At 45.9% G+C, this 22,700-nt stretch overlaps 1 protein-coding gene across 1 annotated transcript in view; it reads left to right on the top strand.

The window, feature by feature from the left end:
- Window positions 1–22,700, top strand: part of PRKCH (protein kinase C, eta) — a gene marked incomplete at its 5' end in the record, with an annotated part of 119,233 nt that overhangs the window by 93,245 nt on the left and 3,288 nt on the right. Inside the window, 2 exons of the mRNA XM_009891217.1 lie at window positions 7,806–7,944; window positions 8,861–9,049. Of these exons, the coding sequence (XP_009889519.1) occupies window positions 7,806–7,944; window positions 8,861–9,049 (328 nt within the window). The remainder of the gene's footprint in view (window positions 1–7,805; window positions 7,945–8,860; window positions 9,050–22,700) is intronic.

Raw genomic sequence — 22,700 nt, 5'->3', positions numbered from 1 at the left:
GCTGGCGGCTCATCGGGAGAGGGAGCGCCTGGCATGCATACCAAGCGCTGGACACGAAGCCTTTTTCTGTCTGCCTCTCCCCTTCCCGCAGTAAATGGGAGGACGTTTGCACTGGGATTCGGGGAAATACCTCAAGTGTAACTCCTCTTTCCTGACTAGAGTCCCACATAAAAGTGCAGCAAATAATATATATATTATATATACATATATATAAAAAAAAGTACGCATACAAATGTGGACATATAAATATATACAGATTGAGCCATCGTTGGGATTACTCCAACGTAGCAATCTCCAGAGCGTCTGTGTTTCAGCAGTAATGGCTCCAGCTCTTGGCTGCCCCATTTCACAAGACTCTTTTTGCCCTTGTAACGCTGCCTTTGGAAACTATCATTAGCTTTCTTACAGTGGCCATGTGTATAATAAAGGGGAAGCTTATAGGTGTGCCTGACCCTGAAGGGACTCAGGGCACCTGTGGGGTCTCACTGGATCTGTACCACTCGGGTTCAGACCTACTGACATGGTGGAAGCTTTGTGATTATCTATTGTGGTATGCCAAGGGGTTTTTTAGTCTGTGCCTGTATACTTTAGCCTACCTCTCCAATTTAACTGGAGGATGAATCATGCCCATTCATCTCAGTAGCAATGAAATCATGTCAGTAATTGTGTTAGCTTCCACAGACGCTTTTCTGAAGTGCCCAGAGGGAGGGGAGGTGGGACTGCTGGCACTTCAAACCATCAGAGAGGTCTTGGATCCCAGGTGATGCCAGCTCCTATGCCGTAAGAGAAGTCAACGCCTTGGGCACCACTTAGTCTCTGGAACGGCAGCCCAGGGAGCGCCGGGAGGGGACCGGTGCTCTGATGTGGTCTGGGGAACTGGCTTCCAGAGAGACTCCACCAGCAGGAAGGGGTCAGGCAGATGGGGAGCCGGCAGCGCTGGGTTCCAGCCCATCTCCACCAAAAATCCCATGGTGCTGCCTTAACCCGGGCAGAGGGCTTGCACAAACTTGTGCTTATGCTTGAAGAGCTGCTTGACTTTAAGATTAAAATGTAATAACAGAGCACTTCTGGATACAAATGCTTGCCAATCTGAGTTTAGTCTGAAGCCCAAGCAACAGAGCAAGAATGTATTTTAAAGCTTAATCAGAGTGCGTAAAACTGATACAGAGTGCCTTTGGACATACTGAAGAGCACAGATGCAGGTGGGTATGAGGATCTCTCTCTGTCTTGCACAAATTCAGACACCCGTGACCTTGCCCTCCAGAGCGGACCTTGGCCACGTGCTCTGGTGTGAGTTTACAGAGAAGTTCAGCCAGGCGTTCTAGCATTCTGTCTGACCCCGGACATGAACCCATCACTGTATACCATCCTGGTGTCTGCAAGAGAAGTGGAGCCTGCTTTGGGGGCTGGGTGGCTGTAAGCCATTCACACCTTTATCCTAACACACGAGTGCAGAGCATTTCAAAAGGTTTGTGCTTTGTGTGCCAGTGTGGGTGGGTTAGATGAAGAGGAGAAAAGCCATGAGACTCTTATATTCTGCTACGTTCCCTTTCCACAGCTCTCTGCGGAGTCTGTAGGATGTCCTGTGGTGGGATGAGACTGTAAAATCCCCAGGAATGGTGCTGGGCTCCTGGCTGGAGAACTGCTCAGGTACTGAGATGCCTGTGGGATTGACTTTCCCAATGAGCCTCCTCTACCTCCCACAGCTGCACAACGCAGCCGGCAAGGACAGGAGGCTGTCCCCTGTTGCATGGCCTAGCAATGAGTGTTAATTTGCGGTGGAGTTTCACTGGCTCATACCACTTATCCTGGGTCTGAGTTGGATTCTTGTATCATTATGTCACATTTCTACTTTTGCTTTGTTTCTGAGAAATGCAGAAGTTCAGTCTGGAGCCGTTGTGGCTGTATTTATGGTCCCTAAACACTTAAGCATGGTCAGCTTTTGAAAACAACTTCTGGTTGTTAGGACGGTGTAGAAGGGCACCTTGCTGTGTTTCATTCCTACTTTCTGGTAATTATAAATTACAAATATCTGGAGAGATCTTCCCTTCGTTTCTGTCCCGTTAAGTTGCACAGCCCATAGACAGGCTTTCTGCATGCATGCTGGTGGTCTGAATGGGTTTGCACCTCTGAAGTTGATTGGAAGCTGGAAGGAACATTTTCATTACCCAAGAGAACAAGGAGTTGTTTTGCAGTCCCTGTGCTGTATTTCGACGTTACTTCGTGCAGTGCCTGGAAGGACGGAGTGCGTAGACTGAATCCCACAGGGTTTTGGGACTGCATTGTGAAGCTGTGGGTGCATAAAGCAACGCTCTCTGTCTCAGCATGTCAGCCCCAAGCGGTGGTGTAAGTGGCTACACACTGGTTATATGCCGTATAACAGCGCTGAATATTACCTCTGGTTCTTCACTTGGTTCTGCACCCAGGAGAGTGCCCTCTGTAAGCTCCAGCTATCCTGATTTTCCCATTTAAAGTATGACAGGAATCAAGTTAGAGGAAGCCTTTGAGGCTGGAAGGGAGCAACAGCTCGTCCTTTTATTTGGCAGCAAAACTCAGGATTTCAAACTGCTCAGTGCAGCTTGATCTTTTTCTGATGTCTGCTTTGTGACTTCCTTTTGCAAAGGCCAGTAACCTGTTTTTTCACTTGTGATTTCAGTATTTCCCCTTACCCTAAAGATGTGGTAGCAACTAAACAAATAGCAGCAGCTCAGCCTGGGTTTTTATTTCTTAGCTCTGGTAGAATATATTGCAGATGTCTTCTTTAGCCTGTATATATTAATGCCTGCTGACAGTCAGCTTTACCACTGCTTAGGAAATTTGCTTAACTCTTCCTTGATGCTGTGAGAATGTGAGCAGATTTTGTGGGCCCAAAAGAGTTGCTTTTTTAAAGCAGCAATATTTTTTGCAACTCAAGAGAGTGTTGGTTTCAAGTAAAAGAAAATATTTTGGTTTGGGTGTTATGAATGCAAAGGAAAATGGGAAATTATATTATCTTTACATGAGTATTTAGGGCTTTACATAAAACTGAGACCTCCCTCTGTTTTCCTCCTTATTTAATCAAAATATTGCTTTAAATCTGTTGTCCACTGTATTTGGAACAAAGCCTCCAACTTGAAAAATCTTACCTCTTCAATAATTATCTTACCAACTGTGCGATTCCACAGGTTGTACATCTTTCTTTCTTCTCTCTTGAAGTTGCTTCATTTTGCAAAAAATAATTACAGTTTCACTTGAGCAGGAGTTGGAAACATGTATTGCTTTGGCTACCAGAGCAGGCAGTAGAAACACATTTTTCTCCATTGTGATGGAGATTTCAGTATTTCTATGCAGTAAAATTACTTCAGCAGAAGAGGTGGAGAAATATCAAAATCTACTCCCTTCGTGCAAAGGGGGTTTGAATGCACATTTGCTCACCCCAAAGGTGTTTCCAAAAGAGTGTCTAAATGGCCTTGCATGCTGAAGACTTGAAAAAGAAAAATTTTCCCTTTCAGAAATGCCAAAATTATTAATTTAGCTAATTGCAGGTTTGGGGATTTTATTTTTAATTGTCTGTGTGTGTATGTATATACGTATATATATTTTTTTTAAAAAACATTTGACCAGAGTATTACACTAGTTGCACCTACATTTGTGGTTAGCTCCCATTGCTCTGTACCTACATCTTTCATGACTAAATGATTTACATCGAGATGGGAATGTCAGGCTTTTATGAGCTTTAAAATGGACCTTTAGAATTACCAAACCTGGGAGAACACAGAACTGAGGCAGGAAGCCAGTTTCTGTGAAGAAGGTCCTTACTGCCTGTATAGTCTTTACAACACAGGGTGGTAAAACGAAAAGAGGAAAAAAAAAAAACCCAAATTTAATCCTTTCAGATATAGTTTCTACATCACAAGTGAGATGATCGGAGTAAAGCAAGTGGCAGGTACATGTATAACACCTATTCACAGGAAAAACTCTGGAGTGCAGGGAAACTGTATTTGACGTATGCTTCAGAAAAGGGCTGGATCATCTGCAGTTGTAATTTTTGGATTTTTTTACGAATGTTGAACTCAAGCGGCAGGTGGGTAAAGAATACCTTTCCAGCAACTGATGGTGAAGCAGCTCATTTTGTCATTTCTTCTGGGTCTAGACTAAACCGAGGCCGTTAAGCCAATGTGCTGTAGCTGCCTGCGAGGACAAAAGCTGCCTTTCTGAGTCAGGATGAAGCCTGTTTTCCAGTGAAGGTTTGTCAGTGAAAGGCAGAACCTCAGCAGAGCCTTAGAAACGCAGCCCTCAGAAAACCTCTCGGCCGTTATTGCTTCATCAAACTGCTAAAAATATTGAATGGAAAATGCAAGTATTAAGGAAATGAGGTAGATTTGGGCTTTCTGAGCTGGATGACTTCCAGTTTCATCAGCTTCCCGGAATCCTTGCTGCGAAAATGAAGAGCTCCTTGTAAATCTCAGAAACCTGTCAGTGTTTTTCCTCTCATGTGGCTGTGCTGGTTCATGGGGTTCGACGCGTGGGGAGATCTGTCAATGCCAAGCAGCGATTACAGAGCTTACAACTGCTGGGATCACTTGAGACAAATACTCAAACGTGAGACCAAACCACAACTTTCCCAGAGAATTATCTTACGGGGCAGCCGGAGAGAGCAGGCTCCAGAGGAGCCGCATGGCTGAGCCTGCCACTGTGCTGACCCACAAGACCTGCTCTGAGAGGGACATGTGGAGCCATCTTCTGTGGCCTTGCCAAGCAAAGAGCATTGAGAAGTCATCTTTGATCACACGAGGTCCTCTTCTAAAATGATCCGCACGTAGCCAGAGCGCCTGAGCAAGTGAGAGCAGATTAATGTCACGTTACAGGTTATGTGAAAATAGAAAATGCAAGTTTTGGATTTCATGTTGCTGGAAAGAAGTCAGGAGAAGCCGGTATCCCAACTGCAAGAGGCACTCTTAATGGGTTTAGCGTGCAACACAGAGAAGCCAAAAGGCTGGAGATTTGCCTTGTGTGGTTAAAACTATACTCGCTCAGCAAGAGGCAGATGGTTTAAATTTAACGGCACTTACATATATAGAGGCTCTCTGGGAAGACACAGCAAGCGCAGAGTGCTCTTGCACCTGCAGAAGCTCCTTCCATCTTGATGAACATTGTGCATAACACAGCTAGCAGGGGTTTTGGGCGTTCTGCGGCATGTCCTGTGGGGCAGAGGCTGAGAAGTGACAGAGTGGCTGGTGATCTGGTCTGCAGAGCTGGTCCTGCCTCGTAGCCGCATCTTGCCTCTGCTCCTCAGGCTCTCCATGAGGGACCATAACCTGCTCACTCAGCATACGTGACAGTGTTTCTGCTGTCTCGGATATAAGGAAGGTGTATTTTGAGGTATTCACAGAGCATGCCAGAACGTGGCGGATGTTTGGGGGGTGAGGGGAAGGTTTGGAAGGGGGATCTCCAAGCAGGTTCACCAAAATTCCCCTTCCAGTTGCGCCCCCAGGGGCACCCCCCAACAATCAGGCCTGCCCAGGACTGAAAAGGTGTTTGCTGCATTTAAAACCGAGCCAAGAATAAACTGCGCATTTCAACCACATCGTTGCAGACTCCTGGAAACAAGGCCTGCCTTCATGCTTGCAGGGCTTCCCTGCTCTGCCAGGAACCACAGGGAAGAGCAACAGGAGCTTTGGCTGTAAACTGCCGCTGAAGGCATACTGTCATGGGCGAGCACGTACAATACCTCTCACTGTGCTCGCCTAAAGCCTTTCCAAGATGAGCTTTTGCCCACATGCCTCAGCGGCCATTTTTGATTCTCAGAAGGGGAAAAATAAGTGTCTTCTGCTGAGCATCCCACCCAGAGCAAACAGTGCAGCATAAGACAGGCATAGGCACTGTCCTTGGCATCCAAATTTCACTGACCACCAGATAGCTGGTGGGCCTACTGGGAAGGGCTGCATCATTACAGAGGGGTTTTTGCTGGCTTGTGTTGCTGTGCCATGTTAAAGTTGGAGAGAGAGGATGTATCATCTTATGATTAAGATCCGGAGCTGGAATTCAGGAAGCCGGTGTTGAGTCTTGGCTCTGGGGGACATGGGCAAATTTTTTAACCTCTACCCCTCAGTTTTCCATCTGTTCAAAAGAGGCTAATAATACTCTTTCTTATCTCTTTAGGACAGAATGTGGCTCTGATTGTCTAGCACAGTGCGCCATTGATCTTTCCACTGCAACTTTGAAGTTGAGGGAGAGCTGTTTCAAGCTCCAGGGAGGCTTCTGGTGGTAGTACGAGCTGTAGACATGCCAATGCAAATCAGCAATTGACTACCTGATTTTCACTTTAAGATCATAGATGGACAATGAACAGGATCAAGCTGAATTCAGATTTCAGCTCTCCCATAGCTCTCCCAGCACATCCATATGTGCCACCACCTGTGTTACCACCCTCCTCTTCGTTCCCCCTTCCCAGAGAAACAGATGTGCAACCAGAGGACAAAATGGATCAAGTTCCAGCATGGATTTCATAAAGAGGCCCTGAGACCCTCAGATGTATTTGGTTATTTGACCCTTATCTGGGCATCTGAATGACTTTGAAAGTGGCTTTGTCTAGGCCTATAAGGAGTCCTCCATTTCAGTAAGATGGCAATAGCAACACTTCCCTGCCTCAGAGCTGCTGTGAGGGCTCAGTGCAACTCTTGGGCCAGCACCTGAGATGGTTCAAAAGATGAACTGTGACCTATTCGTACTGTACAGAGCTCCCATCATAGCTCCTTTCCTCCATCTGTGACAGTGCTTAGAGCTTGTCTGGCAGCCGAAAAGCAGAGGTGCTGCAAGCTGGTATGTATTTTTAGGCAGGCATTGCCTAAGTCTGCAGATGACCCTGTGCTTTCTGGTCATGTTCATGATGGCACTGCTGACTGCAGGCTATTCCCTCAGGCAATCTCAAGGTCAGGCAAGCTGATAAGCTTTGTTAGAGCTCTGTCATTTTGGCAGCTCTGCTTTTGATGAGGAGCTCCCAGGCTGTTAGAGGTGACGTATTGGAAAATGTGCCTTTCTGCAGCTTGTACAGTATGGCATTTGGCGGCAAGTCTCTTGTGATAGTGGCAAGGAGGTCCCCACCCCAATAAGCAGTACAGGGGATGCTCACTACTTACATTAGTGCAGTCCTGCTGGAATCGACACACCTGGGAGAACTTTAAGACTTTGTCTTATGGTGGAAGTATCCCATGCTTGCTGAAGATTCCCCCTGCCCTCCCCCTGTGTTGGCAGAGTTTCTTTTCTTCTCAGCTTGGATAACATTCCAGGTGGGGTTTATCAGTCAGGCGTGCCCCCATACAGGGAAGTCTGGGACTTAACCCTGGGAGAAGAGGGAATCTGCTCCCCCTCTGAAGAGGTTTCACATGCCGCTTTGGCTGCATGCTCCCGGCACAGGGCTTCGCTGAATCAGAGCGCGTCCCGTGCGGTGCGTTTTGCTGCATCATAACATCGTTATGCAATTTGACAGCTCTGGCAACCTCTGTTCCAGTGAGTCCCAGAGCTAAATGAGCAGGAGCTCTGCCAGCCAGGATTGTGGTGTGTTTGGAAAGCCATGTGGGCGAACTCGTATAGCACCTGCCCATATTAACTGCAGTTCGGCAGAATGATGTTTGTTCCTCCCTCCTTTTTATAAGAGATGGAGCAAAAGAAAAAACCCTCCTGCATGACTTCTGTTTATTATTTTTTTTATGATCATGAGGCTTGTCCACTTTACAGGTTAAGCTTCTGAGACCTGGGACACTGCCTCCATTTGTGCTGGGGCTGCTCAAAGCACATAGCGACTCAGTGAACAATTCTCGTTGCAGGGACTTGAAGCTGGACAACGTGCTACTGGACTATGAGGGTCACTGCAAGCTGGCAGACTTTGGAATGTGCAAAGAGGGCATTCACGATGGCATTACCACAGCCACCTTCTGTGGTACACCAGACTACATCGCTCCAGAGGTATAGAAAACCTTTCTTTGGCCAGGAAAACTTGGTTACAATATGAAAAGTATAGGTTAGCTTTGAAGCAGCAAGTGTGCTCTCTGGTGTCTTTAGCTACACCTTATTTGATTGCCAGGTGCATGCTTGTATTATCAGTCCCTTGTGCAAGCAAAGCAGGAGTAAATCTTCAGTCTGCTGTAGGCACCAAGATAAGCCTCTGTTTTTCTTGAGGAAATGTCAGGTGAAAAATGGAGGCACAGCTGCAAAAATCTTGAGGCACATACAGATACTGGCCCAGTTTGATTTGAAAAGAGATTGAATTCTCCCTCACTTCCTAGTTCCTTTTTCTACCTCCTCCCCTTCCCTGTCATTCCCCAGTCTCACTACAAAATTAATAAACACCTCTTTAAGGAACAGCTGCCCTCCAGACACTGCCAGATGTTCTGACAGGGTTTCAGGTCCTTCTTCAACACAATTGAATTTTTGTCTGTGGTTGGTGTTTGTGCCTTTCTCACACACTCACGCTCCTTTCCCTCTCCAGCTGGAAGCCTTGCCACTTCCTTCCCAGAGGCAAGGAAAAAGTGGTGTCAACCTCCACACATGGCTGCTCTGCCACTTCTGAGGCTCAGCCAGTTTCACTGCCCCTTCTCCTGCTAAGCTGTAGCATTATTTCTGAGGACTTGTTTCCCAGGTGACTCTGCGAGCAGCCAAGCTAGTTCAGCCCTTGTTTAATGGATCTGATGTACCTGAGTGCAGATCTGGGGGTTCCTAGCTTGAGATCACATGTATGTTCCTGGACATCCAGCCAGCCTAGCGGAGAGAACTGTTAGGATGTAGCGAGAACTTCTGTGTTAATGTTTCCAAATCTGTTTTCCTCCCCTGCTCAGTTTAAGAAGCTTTGGGGCTGATATTTCTTTCCCCATCCCTTCTTCAGATCCTGCAAGAGATGCTGTATGGCCCTGATGTAGACTGGTGGGCCATGGGTGTGCTGCTGTATGAGATGCTGTGCGGCCATGCACCCTTCGAGGCAGAGAATGAGGACGACCTCTTTGAGGCCATTCTGAACGACGAGGTTGTCTACCCAACGTGGCTCCAGCAGGACGCAGTGGCTATCCTCAAAGCAGTGAGTTCCCTTGGCTGTTTGCATGCTCTCTGTCCTGGCTTTCTTCAGCCTTAATTTAGCGAAAGAAAACGGGGCTGGCATTCAGAAATTGCGGTTACCCTGACCCTGAGCCTTTTCTTATCTTGGACTGAAGGGTAAACAAAAAAAAACCCCAACAAACAAACCTGCCACACTTACGTGTGTTTGCACAGTTATGGCCTTTATATGGTTCAGCAGCCAACTTGGCAGGCAAAGTGTGTGGATATCTGTGTGTCTGGGCATTCCCCTGCTGACTTAATGATTTACAACATGTGGTCATCTTCCAGAGCAGAAGCAGCAGGTGTACACAGAATTTAATCAGTAGTGATTGTATGATTTCCATGCAACTGGAGTGGTGAAGAAGTGAAGAATTCATGTTAATTCTTCATTCTGACTGTTGGTAATAGCAGCCATCCCCAGGGACTGCTGTCTACCTGTGTACGAAGACAGGTTTTTCATTTTTGTGTGTTTGGGAGAAAAAAAAAAAAAGGGCTGTACAGCAAACAGTTTGAGGAGAGCTGTTTCTGGCTATACTTAGTCCTTGTATTCCTGAATTTTTACCACAGCACTCTTACCCGCGTGCCTCACATCTTTGCCTGTGACATGGGAATGATGCTTTTTAGGACTTCAGGCTGTGCGTGTAGAAACAGGGCCTAGTGCACTGGAACTGCCTGGCTTTACTCTAATGAATCAAAAGGTGATTAAATGACAAGTGTGTTAACTTGCAAATCGGGAAACGTAACCTGGCTATTTTATGAAGAAAGATGCTGGGTTTTTCTAGCTACTAAATATGTGGATTTTTTTCTCACAGACTTCTGATGCTAATATTATTTCTCTTAGATACAGCATTATTACTATGTGATCATCTTCTAATCACTACTGTGTTTACCTCCAGCAAAAAGTGAACTTGAGCTCCCTGATTTACAGCTGTGACAGTGCTTTCTAACCCATGATATTGAGATATCTTGAAAATCAGACCACTCAACTACTGCAGTGACATAAATGATTATAAGTAATTACATGGCATGGGAAGCCTAGAAAGACCAGGGAATTCAACCTGGGGTCTCTTATATTGCAGGCTAAGGCCTTAATAGCCTTAATAACTGGATTATCCCCTCACTAAAAGTTCTGGCCTCTAACCTTGAACAGGACTAGTGAGAATTCGCTTAGTCTTAAGTGGTGTAAAGCTCTGAAACAAAAATCAAATTCTTCTGCCAGGAAGATGCAATTAGATGTAGGTGCTTAGAGATGCTCTACAAATGGATATATCTAGGTTTAGAAAGTACTTGATCCCTTTGCCTTTATGACAGACTTTATCATAAACAAGGATAATAGGTTTTAGTATCCATTTCATCGATGCTGTTATTTTGTTTTGCTTCCGTTTACTATAATTGTGCTTCACTAATTTCCCCCCATCAGAAACCACCTGATTTCTGAAAGTTGCATCCTGTTCATCTTTGCAGTTTCCTGATAATAACCAAGATACATACTTAGGACTGCATTTAGTCAGTGGGTGTTCCTTGTGTGTTTTTGAGCACTGGTACCAAGGAATCAAAAACAACCTCAATGCCCTGGGACCTTGTTTAGAATTCAAAGCAAAAGTATTCCTGCTATAGAAAAAGTATTTATCTATTTCCCTTTTTAATGGTTTTGGGGTTTTTTTTTGCCCTTGATATTTTCCCTCGAGAACTGAGGCAAGAGTAGAGCAGAGCTAAATCAGTGTAAAGCAGCAGGATTTTGCTGGAGTCAATACTCCCAGAGGAGAGACGCAGAACATCTCACTCACATACCCTGTCCCGTCTGAGTGTGTCACTGGGGAATTTAGGTATTGATGGTTCAAGTCAGGCTGAGTGGGCTTGAACTGAGGTCTCCCCTGCTTGTGTGAGCAAGTCAAACCGGGCATGGATTTGCTTGTGGGAGGGGAAAAAAGTGTGCAGAAAAGGAGAATCGCTGCTGAATGGATTCAGACCACTTCAGCTCATTCTAAACGTAAGTCTTGCTTTGATTTTGATTCACCCACAAAAAGGTTTCTCTGTAGCCCTACCTGAATACAGTCACAAGGAGTTTATGCTAGAGGAGCTATTGGGTCTGTGTCTGTAAAAGAAATTCTTTCAAATATTCTTTGCTATCAGCTGACAGAGTAGTCACCAGTGTCTGATGATGAAGAGACTGTGGAAGAGAAACTGTGAGCGAGCAGAGACTGCCGCACTGTATCTTTTACAGTAAGAGTGCAGCTGGAGTTTGCTTTGTTACAGCATGTTGATGCTCTGATTTTGTAAATTGTCACTAGCAAAAAGTGTTTGAGCAAAGAGGGTGGCTCTCCAGGCAGCCAGAGGCTTTGGGATTCAGCTGAGTGAACTGCAAAATGAAATACAATCCTCTCGTTTCCCATAAGGGGGGGTGGTATTTTGGCAGCATGTTTCACTCGCTTCACGTATGACTTTCTCAAATACAATCCAGTCATGCTGTCTTGCTCACAGTCAGGCTTAGCTAGAGGGGAGAATGAAGGAACACAGTGAAAATCAGGTCTCAAAAGTCCATGTCGTAATGAGAAGCAAATTCACAGGGAAAGCTGCAGGGATTTTCCTTTGCAAGTCTGGTTTCAGATGAGGAGAGAAGGACTAAGCCTATTGAGTTGCTCCATGGACTGGTGATCTGAAGTAGCCATGGTTGGCCCAAAGGCTTAAAAATTTGGATGAGCAATTGCAACTTAGATGTTTTCACTCTCAGAGAGCCAGGTAAGAGCAGGGTCTAGAAAGCAGCATCTCCCCAGGGAAGCGTTAGCATTGCTCTGCCTTTTGCACCCTGGATTTCTGAACTCCTGTCACAGCTGAGTCTGCTGAAGCCGAGGGTATCTCAGCATTTGTGTACTAACCTCCAATCTTAATGGGAGCTCTGAAACACCTAGCTGAAATGCTCCTTCCAAAAGCGAGGCTTGGGCAGCCTTGCCTGTAGCTGGATGTTTTGGGAACACAGAAGAGCTTAAAGCCTGTTCTCCCTCCAACTGGTTAAAAACATGTATTTTGAAGAAAACATGACCATAGTTATGATATTGGGCAAAAATGGTTATGTCCCACGCTACGTGGTTTTCATGTGAAAAATAAACACCAGGCAAGAAAAGGGGAAGGTGCAGAGGAAATTGGCTGTGGTTTTAGCAGTCTGCGCTCCCACCTGGTGCAGATGGAACAGCATGGGGGAATCCAAACGCTGGTAGATTAGTGCGAAGAGTGAGAGGGATTGAAAAGTGAGGGAGCTCAGCTGAGAGCAAACATGACCCATATCTCGGAGAAAAATGATGTCAGCGATGCAGTGCCAAGGATGCAAAAGAAAAACTTGAAGTTGATCTGTTTTTCTAGAGAACAATAGCGTGGAAGTGACCCTGATTCAAAAGGCAAATACTCTGGTTTAGTGAACTGTTTGCTGCTTCGTGTCACTGAGTTCACTCCCCCCCTCCCCCTGGATACCCTGGCACTCTCTGCACCCTGACAACACCACTGAAGTCTAACACACACACCCCACCGCCTCCCCATCCTCCTTAAGGCTTTGCTCTTGCAGGCTTGCTTCAAATCCCCTGTTCTCTGCCGCATGAACATCAAAGCGCTGTTGCGTCTGGGGCATTAGTGCTTCAGACTCAGCTGCAGCAATAATGATGCTGTGTGGGTCAGCAGGAGCCAGGTCCTGCTCTGACAGCTTGTGCTTTACGGACTCATTTTTGGCTATCGGAGCACAAGGTGAGGGAGTTGGGATTTGCTTCCTGGCTTCTACCATCAGCCAGGAGGGAGCTTGCATGGCTCTTGGGACAGCAGGAGGAGGAGTGGTTAAATGTGCCACAGTTTAAATCCAACCCCTTTGCTTCCAGACAGCCTTGAAAGCTTGATCAAGAAGTCAAAAAAGCCCTGATCGAGAAAGGAAAAGCCCCTTCTCCTATTCCTTTGAGTCCACATCACAGCCTGAAACCCAGAAACTAGGGCTTTTCAGTTAGTTCCTTAGGTTTTTTGGCTTGTTTGTACAGGTAGCACACACAGCAACATTCAATACTGAGGGCTCACCAGGTGTGTAACTTATCCGCCTTGGCTAGGAGGCAGCACACATGGGTTTTTCTGGAGAGCAAGAAACGGGCTCAGGAATATTGCAGTGCAGACAGCAACCAGCCAGTTCGTCTTCAGCGGGAGAGAGATATGAGGGCCCTTCCATAACAGCTTGGCCAATTTTCATCTTGTTAATTAAAAAAGCCACTCAGAACTTTTGCAAAAAGTTTGCCATTCCTTTGCTCTCCAGAAGAGTGAATATGAGGCTGCCCTAGGTCCCTCAGTCACTCAGGTGACCATCAGACACAAGAGACTTCCCCACAAGGTACTATAATGAGTAGTGTATTGCTCCACCAGCAATTTCTCCTGAGTTGATGGGGGGAAGCCTGTGGATATTATTTCAAAATGTGGCTCAATTGTACCTTAAAACAAGACATTAAGTTAGAGGGCACTGATGGTGAATTGTAGAAGCGCGTTGTGTATCCATATGCATACATAGACAGAAGTTAGGTAGCAGTTGGGAAAGTGTGTGTGTGTGAGAGTGTGTTAAGGTCTTCTTCCCTAAATTTGCAGGTGATACTAGATGAGGAAAAACTACATTTGAAGGGTACCCTCCTCTGCCCCTCCTTCTGATGAAAATAAGCAGTGTTTCCCATCGTTTCTCAGGAATTCTAAGTGATGGCTCCCAATGAGAGATTAATTTGATTATTATGTTTGTGTTTATGTGTGAGTTAAATCCAGGACTACCTGGGGAGTACAGGGTTCTGGTGGTTGTTTCTTGCCATTCCAAAAAAATTCTGAGGAACTTCTAATATCCCATGTGGTCAGAGCACAGGGCAGTACGGTGTGGCTGGACGCAGGATAACAGCTCCAGCCAGAGCCCTTGGAGGCTTGGGCTGTGCTGCGTGTACTTATAACAGGCTGAGAGGAGACAAGATTGGAGAGATACAGAAAAGAAGTTTCTCTAGGGCATTCCACTCAGGCTGGGCTGAAGGAGAGAAAGCAAAGTGAACACTGATTTGTGCTGCAGGAGGAATAAACTATCCATCCTAAAGGGATGCCACCATGATTGCCCAAACCCTCAGCGAGGACACCTTTTGCACGTGCTGTGACTTATTTTGAGGAAGGCTTTCTGGACGGTGAATGCTCTGTGCTGAACCAGACTGGCCCCACCGCTGTAAGGAACTTGAAAATGCCATTAATGAGGAGAGAAGGGAGAGACCAGGGTTTTCATAGCAGAAAGTCTTAGAGGCAGATTTTTCAACATAATCAAAGCAAACAGTCTGCAGTGACAGAGGAGTGGAAGGGGAAAGGCTGGTTTCAGGCTGTTGGCAAGGACATCTAAGTTCAGGAGAGGTGTGGATGGTCCAAGCTGCCTACTCTGCAGCTGCTCACCCCAAACATCGTCATGGAGGGTGGAGGTCTTCTGAACTATCCTTTGGAGAAGTTTATTCTCTCGATACACTGGGCTTACTCGGGGTCCAACATCCCTGGATGTTGGAGGTCAGAACTAACTGTCATCAGCTGAGATACCACAGTAGGTGTCTGTGTCTTCCCTGCATGCTACAGTAAGCAACACATGACTCAAAATACCCAGGCTGTGCTTTGCTTGGCACATCCAAGCACAATACGTGTGTGCTTCCTCCTGCTTTTGTGCCTTGCCTTTTCCCTAAGTCCTAGGCAGTCAGTTTGGCCACTGTGTGAGCTACACCAAACCCCCGTGTCTGTGCTCCCCCATCCTCTCCTGAACACTTACAAGGTGTGAAACGAGGCAGCCAGGTGCTGATGGTGCAAGGTTGCCTACGTTTGCTTTACATCACTCTGCAAGGCGCACGTCTCTCCTTTGCACCTACATCCTACAGATCTGGGCCAGGTTCTTTCTTTCCAACAGACAGAAAAAGGCAGATAATCTGTTTCACTTGCAGTGCTGGAACAGCCAGAATGAACTGAATGTTTCTGAATGAACCAGAGTATGAACCGGGAGTATTTTTTAGACAAAGATTAAAAGGGAAAGGAACAGCACAATGGTGGCCCACTGAAATCAAAGAGGGAACTGGATGAGCTCACTGCTTTATCCTCAGAGCTGACGAGCCTAACAAAGGCAGATATTAAAAATGCCTTCAAATATGCCAATAAATTATTCTCCTTGGCATCTCTTCAGAGTTGGCAGGCTCCGTAAATCCTCTTGCACAGTTTGATTAAGCTTTGGCTGTCAGTCAGGCCAATATTTGAATCTCTCTGTGAAACCCTATGCTGGATCTGTGTAAACTTTTTTTCTTTATTTTGTGTTTTAGAAATTCCTTCATCTTGCATTTCCTACTTGGCTCTGGAGCCTCTATAGCAAAAGCAGGATTTCGGAGCCTGGCTTTTTCTGATGGGGAAGGAGTTCTGCTGTTTTAAATGATCTCTCGTCTAGACCACTGCTGCTGTAATCATACCCTAGGTTTAGCTCCACCACAGATTGCCTTCTTGCCTCTTTTGTATGAACTTGCATATCCATTTGTCTACCATGCTGCCTCTTACTCTTTGCTTCCCTCTCAAACAGCAAACAGCTTTTCCCAGTGATTTTAATCTCTTCTGTCGATTGATCACACCTCTTTCTGAAGTGCTCCTCTTCCCCACAGTTAATAGTCCATGCTTCTGAATAATTCACTGGGAAACAAAACAAAAGTCATCTCTATCTGGTTTGCCAAGGCCAAATTCATTTTGAAGTAGTCCTTAGGTCTTTTACCTTTCTCTTTCCAATAGGCTGAAATTAGCTTCTTGTTTAAGTCCGCAGCGTGCAGGCTCAGATTTGCTACATAAGAAAAGCTCCTAACCCTGCCTATTGTAATGTCAAGTGTGACTCATCCTCCTCTTCCTTGCCAGAGATGGCGGAAAAAAAAAAAAAGCATCATTCATTGCGCCGACTTTGTCTTCCCCCTCTTCCTTTTCCTGCTTGCTTCTAGGTGCTCCAGAAGATGTGATTCTCATGGCCAAGCCTAAGACTTGTGGCCTGGGCTCGCTACTCAGCTCTGCCTCAGATAAACAGTGCAATTATAGACCCTCAAAGGCATTTTGGTGAAGCCCATTAAATCTAATCTTGGGGAAGGCTCAAGGATTCTCTTGAGAACCTGGGTCTGACCTGGAGATGGGAATGATCACTGAATGGACCAGCTCTTGCTGTGCAGCCCCCAGCGGAGTGGGCTAGTCCATCTAACTGGGAGGTCTCAGTACTGTCCAAGCTATTCAGGGCTGTAGATCTTACTTGTCCTTCCAGCTTTGACCTTTCTGACCTGCTGTGTCTTTTCAGGGACTTGAAAATTAGAAGAATCAAAATATAACCAAGATCACAAAAAAGTCCCTTTGAAGTATTTTTCCTGTGATTTTTGTTTTCTTAATTGGCCTTTACAGGTTTGTCAAGGGCACTTTAGTCCCCTTTGTACTTGACTCTATGTAAATAGGCCACCCAGGATTGTGTAAGAGATTCCCTCGGTTCCTCTTGACAAGACTATCAGAAAAGGATTAATTGTTTTCCCATGCAACCCTAGGGAGATTTTACCACTGCTTAAAATGAGAGTGGGATCACGCCCCCAGTCTCTTAATAACTGCAATGCTAATTCTCCCTCCATGTTTGTGTTACTGATTGATTTATTGATTTAGTAATTGACCTGCATATCCCTGTGTTGTACCTGTATTCCAGTTGGGGTAATTTTAAAAACAGCAGCTGGAGTTTGATACTGTCTGTACAGCCGGTGACCCATGTGGGAACTGGGGTTGACTCATCAGTTCTGAAAACACAAATTTCTGGAGTGACATCTTGACCAAAACCTATGTTAAATATTCCATATATCTAATGACTAAAGTTATTTTTTATTATTATTATATATTACAGGAGTACCAAAGGCAGAAGTGTCAAAAATCACTAGCTATCATCAGAGCCAATATGGATTTGATACTTGAGAAAACTTTCTGCATTAGTGTTGATGAGTTATTACTTGATGAGCGGGGAGAGGCAGGGAAACAGGTAGATTCCAGCACAGCAAGGAAGTTTGCAGCTACTGAGACAACATTTAATTCCCAATTTTGGGCCAAGTTCTCTCATGGTGATTGTCAGCTACGTTACATCAGTTTACACTGCCAGGAGATTTGGAGCCAGATGTGTCTATCCCACACGTGAGTCGCTCTATCTACCTTGGTTTATTTTGCTAGTCTCTATTGCTCGGCACTGTTTGCAATACAGTTAATTCTTCTTGTTCCCTCGAGCTTTGACTGGGCAGCATCGAGCAGCCATTTCAGCACCAGGGGAAAGCGAGATCAAATTTATCTGCTTAATATCCACCGTACTGACATTTTGTCTTTCTTGCCTGCGGCTGGTGCATTAAACATGTGACTGCTGTCATGCTTGGTGTTACAGTCTTCTGGCTTTTGGGAGCAGGGCTGAAGACTGTTTTTTACCTCCCCTCTCATTCCTTTTTTATATGGAATAGCAAATAATGAAGATCTCACACTGTCTGTTCCCCTGTACCACCCCCAAATGCTTTCAGGGCAATCCTGTACTTCTGAGCCCTGGCACTGCACACACGGGACCTTCTGCACTGAAGGATTTCACGTGCTCACAACAGTCTGTAGCCAGGACCCCAGCATGGGGGGGAGCACCCTGTGCATGCATGGGCCGTCTTCTCGCTCAGCACCATGATGAATTGCACTGGTACAAATCGGGGCTTTTAGCAATCGATCCTGCTGTGTGTAGGGTAGAAAGCCAAAATGCCACATGGCCTCTAATGGCTGCAGTCAGAGCAAATCCCCAGTGTAAAACAGAGGGAGCATTCGAGAGAGCCACAATGACTCCAAGTCCTCTTCTCAGCAGCACAATCCTCACTGAAGGTCAGCAGGACTCGGGCTCCCAAGTGCCTGGCTCATACCCACAGCCGAATTGCTGTAGTCTGAGTTACCAGGCGCCAGCTGAGCTGCCATAAGTACGAGGACTTCTATGGGAGAGCTCTCCGACTACCCTGCTCCCAGGGCTGTGGAGCTTCAGCTGAAATCAGGCTCCCTCAGTCCCTGTAACCCACTCATGTGTCTGAGCCCTGGATTGCTCTTGTATGGGGAAGTGAGGCACGCTTGCAAGCATCGCCCCAGCAAGACTCTGATGGAGGGTGATGGGAGGCTTGCCCAAAAGAGCATAAGAGAAGACTGGCTCAAAAGAATAGCTTTTCATTAAAAAAAAAAAAAAAAGTAAGAAATTAAAAAAAAAAATGGTGTCTCTGCTATACTAATGCCTCCTGGCTTCCAATCATTAAAAATAATGCGGACATTAACAGATGGAGCCATAGAGCCATCTTTCTTCTGCTTTGTTTAGGGGTGGATGAAGGCTAATGAAACCCCAGACTGTGGGTTTGTTTGCCTTACATAATAGGCGGCCAAACTGTTTTCGGCAACTGCAGCATTCAGTCGAGAGATTCATGGAGGGAAACCTTAATTACAGTAATTGCTCTATTTATATAACGATTCCCTTTTGTCTGAGATCAAATAGATCTATGAGAAATCTTATTTCCTTTTGAGTTAATTTCTGCCCTGTTAGTTTAGCTCATGAATCTTAATGAAGATGAGCATGTTGGGTATCTCCTGATCTCCCCGCTCTCCCTCATTACTAGAGGGGAGACTGTGGGGCATTAAGCTGCTGCTTTTCTCTTTGGTAGCAACATGGGAGAAATGCCAACAAGCAGGAAATGTTAATATCATGAACAGGGAAATCTTTCTTTCCTTTAATTGTTTGGGGTGCATTACTTCTGTGAAGGGGTCTGAGCTTGTTAGTGTTTTCCTAGAACCTGATGTAATTTCACGTAATCTAGTCACTGTGATATCGTTCATGAAATTAATTATCCTGATGGAAATAGCACATACATGAGTTACGTAAAAACCTATCAGGGATTCCAGTATTGAGAAAGGGAATTTGTAAATTCAAGGAAATCAATGCTGGGAAACATCTGGTTTGTGCAAACATCCCTTCAGTGACTTCCAGGCCATTAGACTGATTTGCAGACGCAGCCTCTTGAGACAGAAGTTGCAATGCTGCATGTGAGCAGCACCAGAGAAGTCCAGTACAGCTGTGCCCAGCAGACTGGGAGACCTGGAGCGCTTCCCGGCATGGTCTAAGCCATGTAGCAGGTCAAGGGGAGGACCAGCATGGGTCCCCAGTGCTCCCTCACCTGCTCGTGGGCTGAGCTCCCAGGGCTGACGCAGATTTTTCCCAGTGGTTGGCACTGCTAGGTCTGCATTTTTTCCTTGTAACTTCACAGGCCCTCCGTGGACTAATCTCCGGCTTTTAATTTCTTGCCATGGCTTGCTGCATTTTCTTTCAGTAAATGTTTTCAAATGATTTCGTGAAGTCATGGTTTTGGCTCATTGCAGCTGCTGGTTTTGGCTGTGATGCTGCTGAGAGGGTTAGCTGAGGTCAGATAGAGCCTCGCTTGAGTTTGCTGCTTGGCAAACTGGTGGGTTTGCCCCACCAGAGACCCAGTCTGTGGGTGCTCTCAAGGGTCTCTTTATACTGGGAATGGGATAATTCCCCATGGTTGGATATGATCAGAGAGCAATGGCTTGATGGCTCGGTTGAAGTTTAAGATTGATAGTCTTGCTATTGGTTTTGCTGGGAGACATCTTGGATTTGGGTGATGACATGTTTCTTTTTGCACAGGAACATTTCTGTTTTGGCTTGTTGTTGTTACTGTTGATTTTTTTTCCTCTGTGTTTCTTTACTGAGCTCAGTGTGCCAGGGGTTGAGACTCATGCTGGATTCTGGATTATCACACAAAACTAGAGATGCTCAATAAACATTAGCAGGTGACACTTTGCCACGAAAAACTTTCTGCTGAACATCTCTCATCACCTGCAAAAACATTGGAGGGTTGTACTTGGAAGGACATTTAGGGCTATCCAACATGTGAAGCAGGAGTCCAACTCTGGCCTTCCGTGGATGCCAGGAACAGCCAGCACTTTGTAAGACATCTTCCATCTGTTTCTGAATGCCACCAAAGGGTGAAAGATCAGCTGCACTTCCGAAAAGCTTGCCCCTGCGCAGCCTGCCTTCGTGCGGGGGGCAGCGTCTGTGTACTCTGGGCACTCAGCTTTATGCCTCCATCTGCAGAAGTGCCTCTTACATGGTCTGAGACGTTGGGTATGGGCTCCAGCTACTTATTTCAGAGATGAAGGCTGCGCTTGTAATTAAGTTCCTCAGAAATCTCAAGTTCTTTGTTTGCTTTGCTAGAAGCGCCATCAGATAGCAGAGGCGGCATAAGACAGGCCATCACCAGAGAAATGTCAGTACTGCCTGAGGCAGAGAGAGAAAGATTCATGGGCTTTTGAACCTCAAACCAGGACAGAAGTCATTATAGTCTTTTGGGTTTTTTTCCTGACATACTGGACAACACAAAATAAACCTTCATCTACTTCTTTCTCAGTGCAGTAATTTCTGGTAAATTCAAATAATGTTTGAGAGGATTATTTGTTCATTTTAGTGGAAACTGGCTTCAAAAATTTCATCCTTTAATTTTATATCTGTTACAGTAAGGCAGGTAACTGTTCCAGTGCAAAGCATCAGTACTGTCTCTGTTGGAGTCACAGTTTGCACACCTGCTTTTCAGCCCAATTGTCAAATATAGACTGAACCCACTTTCCAGAGAAAACACCCCACCTTCACCAGGCTGTGACGGACTGGATGTTTCCACAATTCACCAGGAGATTTCACGTAAGGGAAGAACAGCAATGGCCAATCTCTCATCTTCTGTCACTGCTGGGTGCAGAGGCGTGTGTACATCCACAGGCTGAGTAACCTGCAGGGATGCTGTGGCTGCCCAGAACAGAGGAAAGTATGTCATGTACTGCATGATGGTGTTTAAAGAAAACAGTTTCAGTGCCAGTTCCCAAGCACTGATACAATTGAGAGGTCTCAGCACAGCGTACAATATGTTTATCAGGGACGTAAGCTACCATCCTTTGAAATGATATCCCACCCTTTTGTTGGAGCAGGTCGGTATGAGTTTGACTGCCATGAAAGGGATGCCCCTTCATGCTGTGTTGATACTGTTTTTAGTGTGCGTGACTTATATTCTCTTTCAAGGTCCTGCTAGCCTGCGTTGGGGAGTTGCAGTATTTGGGAAACAAGCTTAGAGAAACCTGTCCAGAGTGCTTTATGGTGCTGGTGGATCTCTCCAGCCCTTGGTACCCTTGTCCTTCAAAGCCCTGTTTTTACAGAGCAAGAGAGGCAGCAGCACTGAGCTGACAGCTGGGGAAGGTGCCGTTTGATCAGGTGTCCCGTAGGTCAGCTCACTCCTGTCAAAGGCAAGGATTAATTCAGAGGGGTTTTGTGGCAGCCTGGCATCACTCTTAAGCAGCCAGCAAGGCGGATGTGTTCCAGCAGTGGGTGAATTTAAAGCCTTCACTTTCCTCCTGCCCCCTTTGGACACCAAACATGGGGTAGATGGTCCCTAGAGTTACCCAACTGAGGTTTCTCAATCTGCAGGTCCAATGCACAAATCAGAGCTAGCCAGTCAAATCTGAAGAGTCATTTTGTTTTGAATGTTAGTTTTTGCTTTTTCAGAGCTCAACACAGCCCACCTCAAGGGATGGCCCATGGCTAATCCACATTGTCCTAACAGAAAGGGTGTTTTAAGCTGCCAGGAATGCATTTACTTTGGCTTTCAGCTTGTTGCATCAGATGCCTTCACTTGGTGCAGTTTTGGCATCGTCTGGAATAAAGCACGTAACTAGGAATGTAAACACACTTTTATATCCCAGGGCTCTGAACTGGTCTGGGAATGGGCAGTCCAGTTTAGGTTTTGGTCTTATATGGTTGAGCATGAATGGGAACCCAAGCAAAGCATGTTACCAGCCCTTTTCAGAGATTATTTGCTTTCATGATTTCTTTTTTCCTCTCCACATTTAGCAGAAGCTTCCTGGTGTAATGGAGGAGGTGGCAGGCCAGGAGGCAGGAGAGTGGACTTATTCCCAGCTCTCCTTCTCTCCTCTGTCATGTCTTTTTGGACTGTTTCGGTCTATACCACTCCCAGCACCAGTGAGCTCTGATCTTGTTTGAGCTTTCTAGGTGTTCCAGCAATGCAAATAGGAGCTAGGGAGGTGCAGATATCCATCTGTGGGGACAAAGAAGCTGGGCAGGGAATTATTAGAGAAAGATGGGTTTGCCAGGAGATTTCTGGCCTGTTTTGCAAACCAAAGTAGTTTAGTTTAAAGACTTTCAAAGGCTTGTCTGAACCAGGTCTCTGAGAGCTTTTGGCTTGACCCATTTCTGGTTTGGAAACCAAGCTGTTGTCTAGGGATCAGTATCCCACAGAAATTTTGGGGCAGAGTCTCCTGGGAAACAAACTGTGTTTGGGTTCTGCTGGTAGAAAGGGAGAAAAACAGGTTGAAAGGGTTGGGGAGATGGAGAAGTTGTGCTTGTCCTTGGGCCTGACCCTGGAAATGCTGCATAACTGAGGGCTGAAGAGTCCAGAGAGGCATGGGAAGATCCCAGCTTCAGAAAGCCACGTTGGCTTTGCTCCTGTCCTGGTGACTGCTCTTAAAAACCTGGATGCACTCAGCAGCTCTTTCTACTGACGATTTGGGGT

This window comes from Charadrius vociferus, unplaced genomic scaffold (assembly GCF_000708025.1).
Source record: "Charadrius vociferus isolate BGI_N301 unplaced genomic scaffold, ASM70802v2 scaffold308, whole genome shotgun sequence".
Classification (NCBI taxonomy): Eukaryota; Metazoa; Chordata; class Aves; order Charadriiformes; family Charadriidae; genus Charadrius; species Charadrius vociferus.
This window is presented reverse-complemented; position numbering and strand designations above follow the sequence as displayed.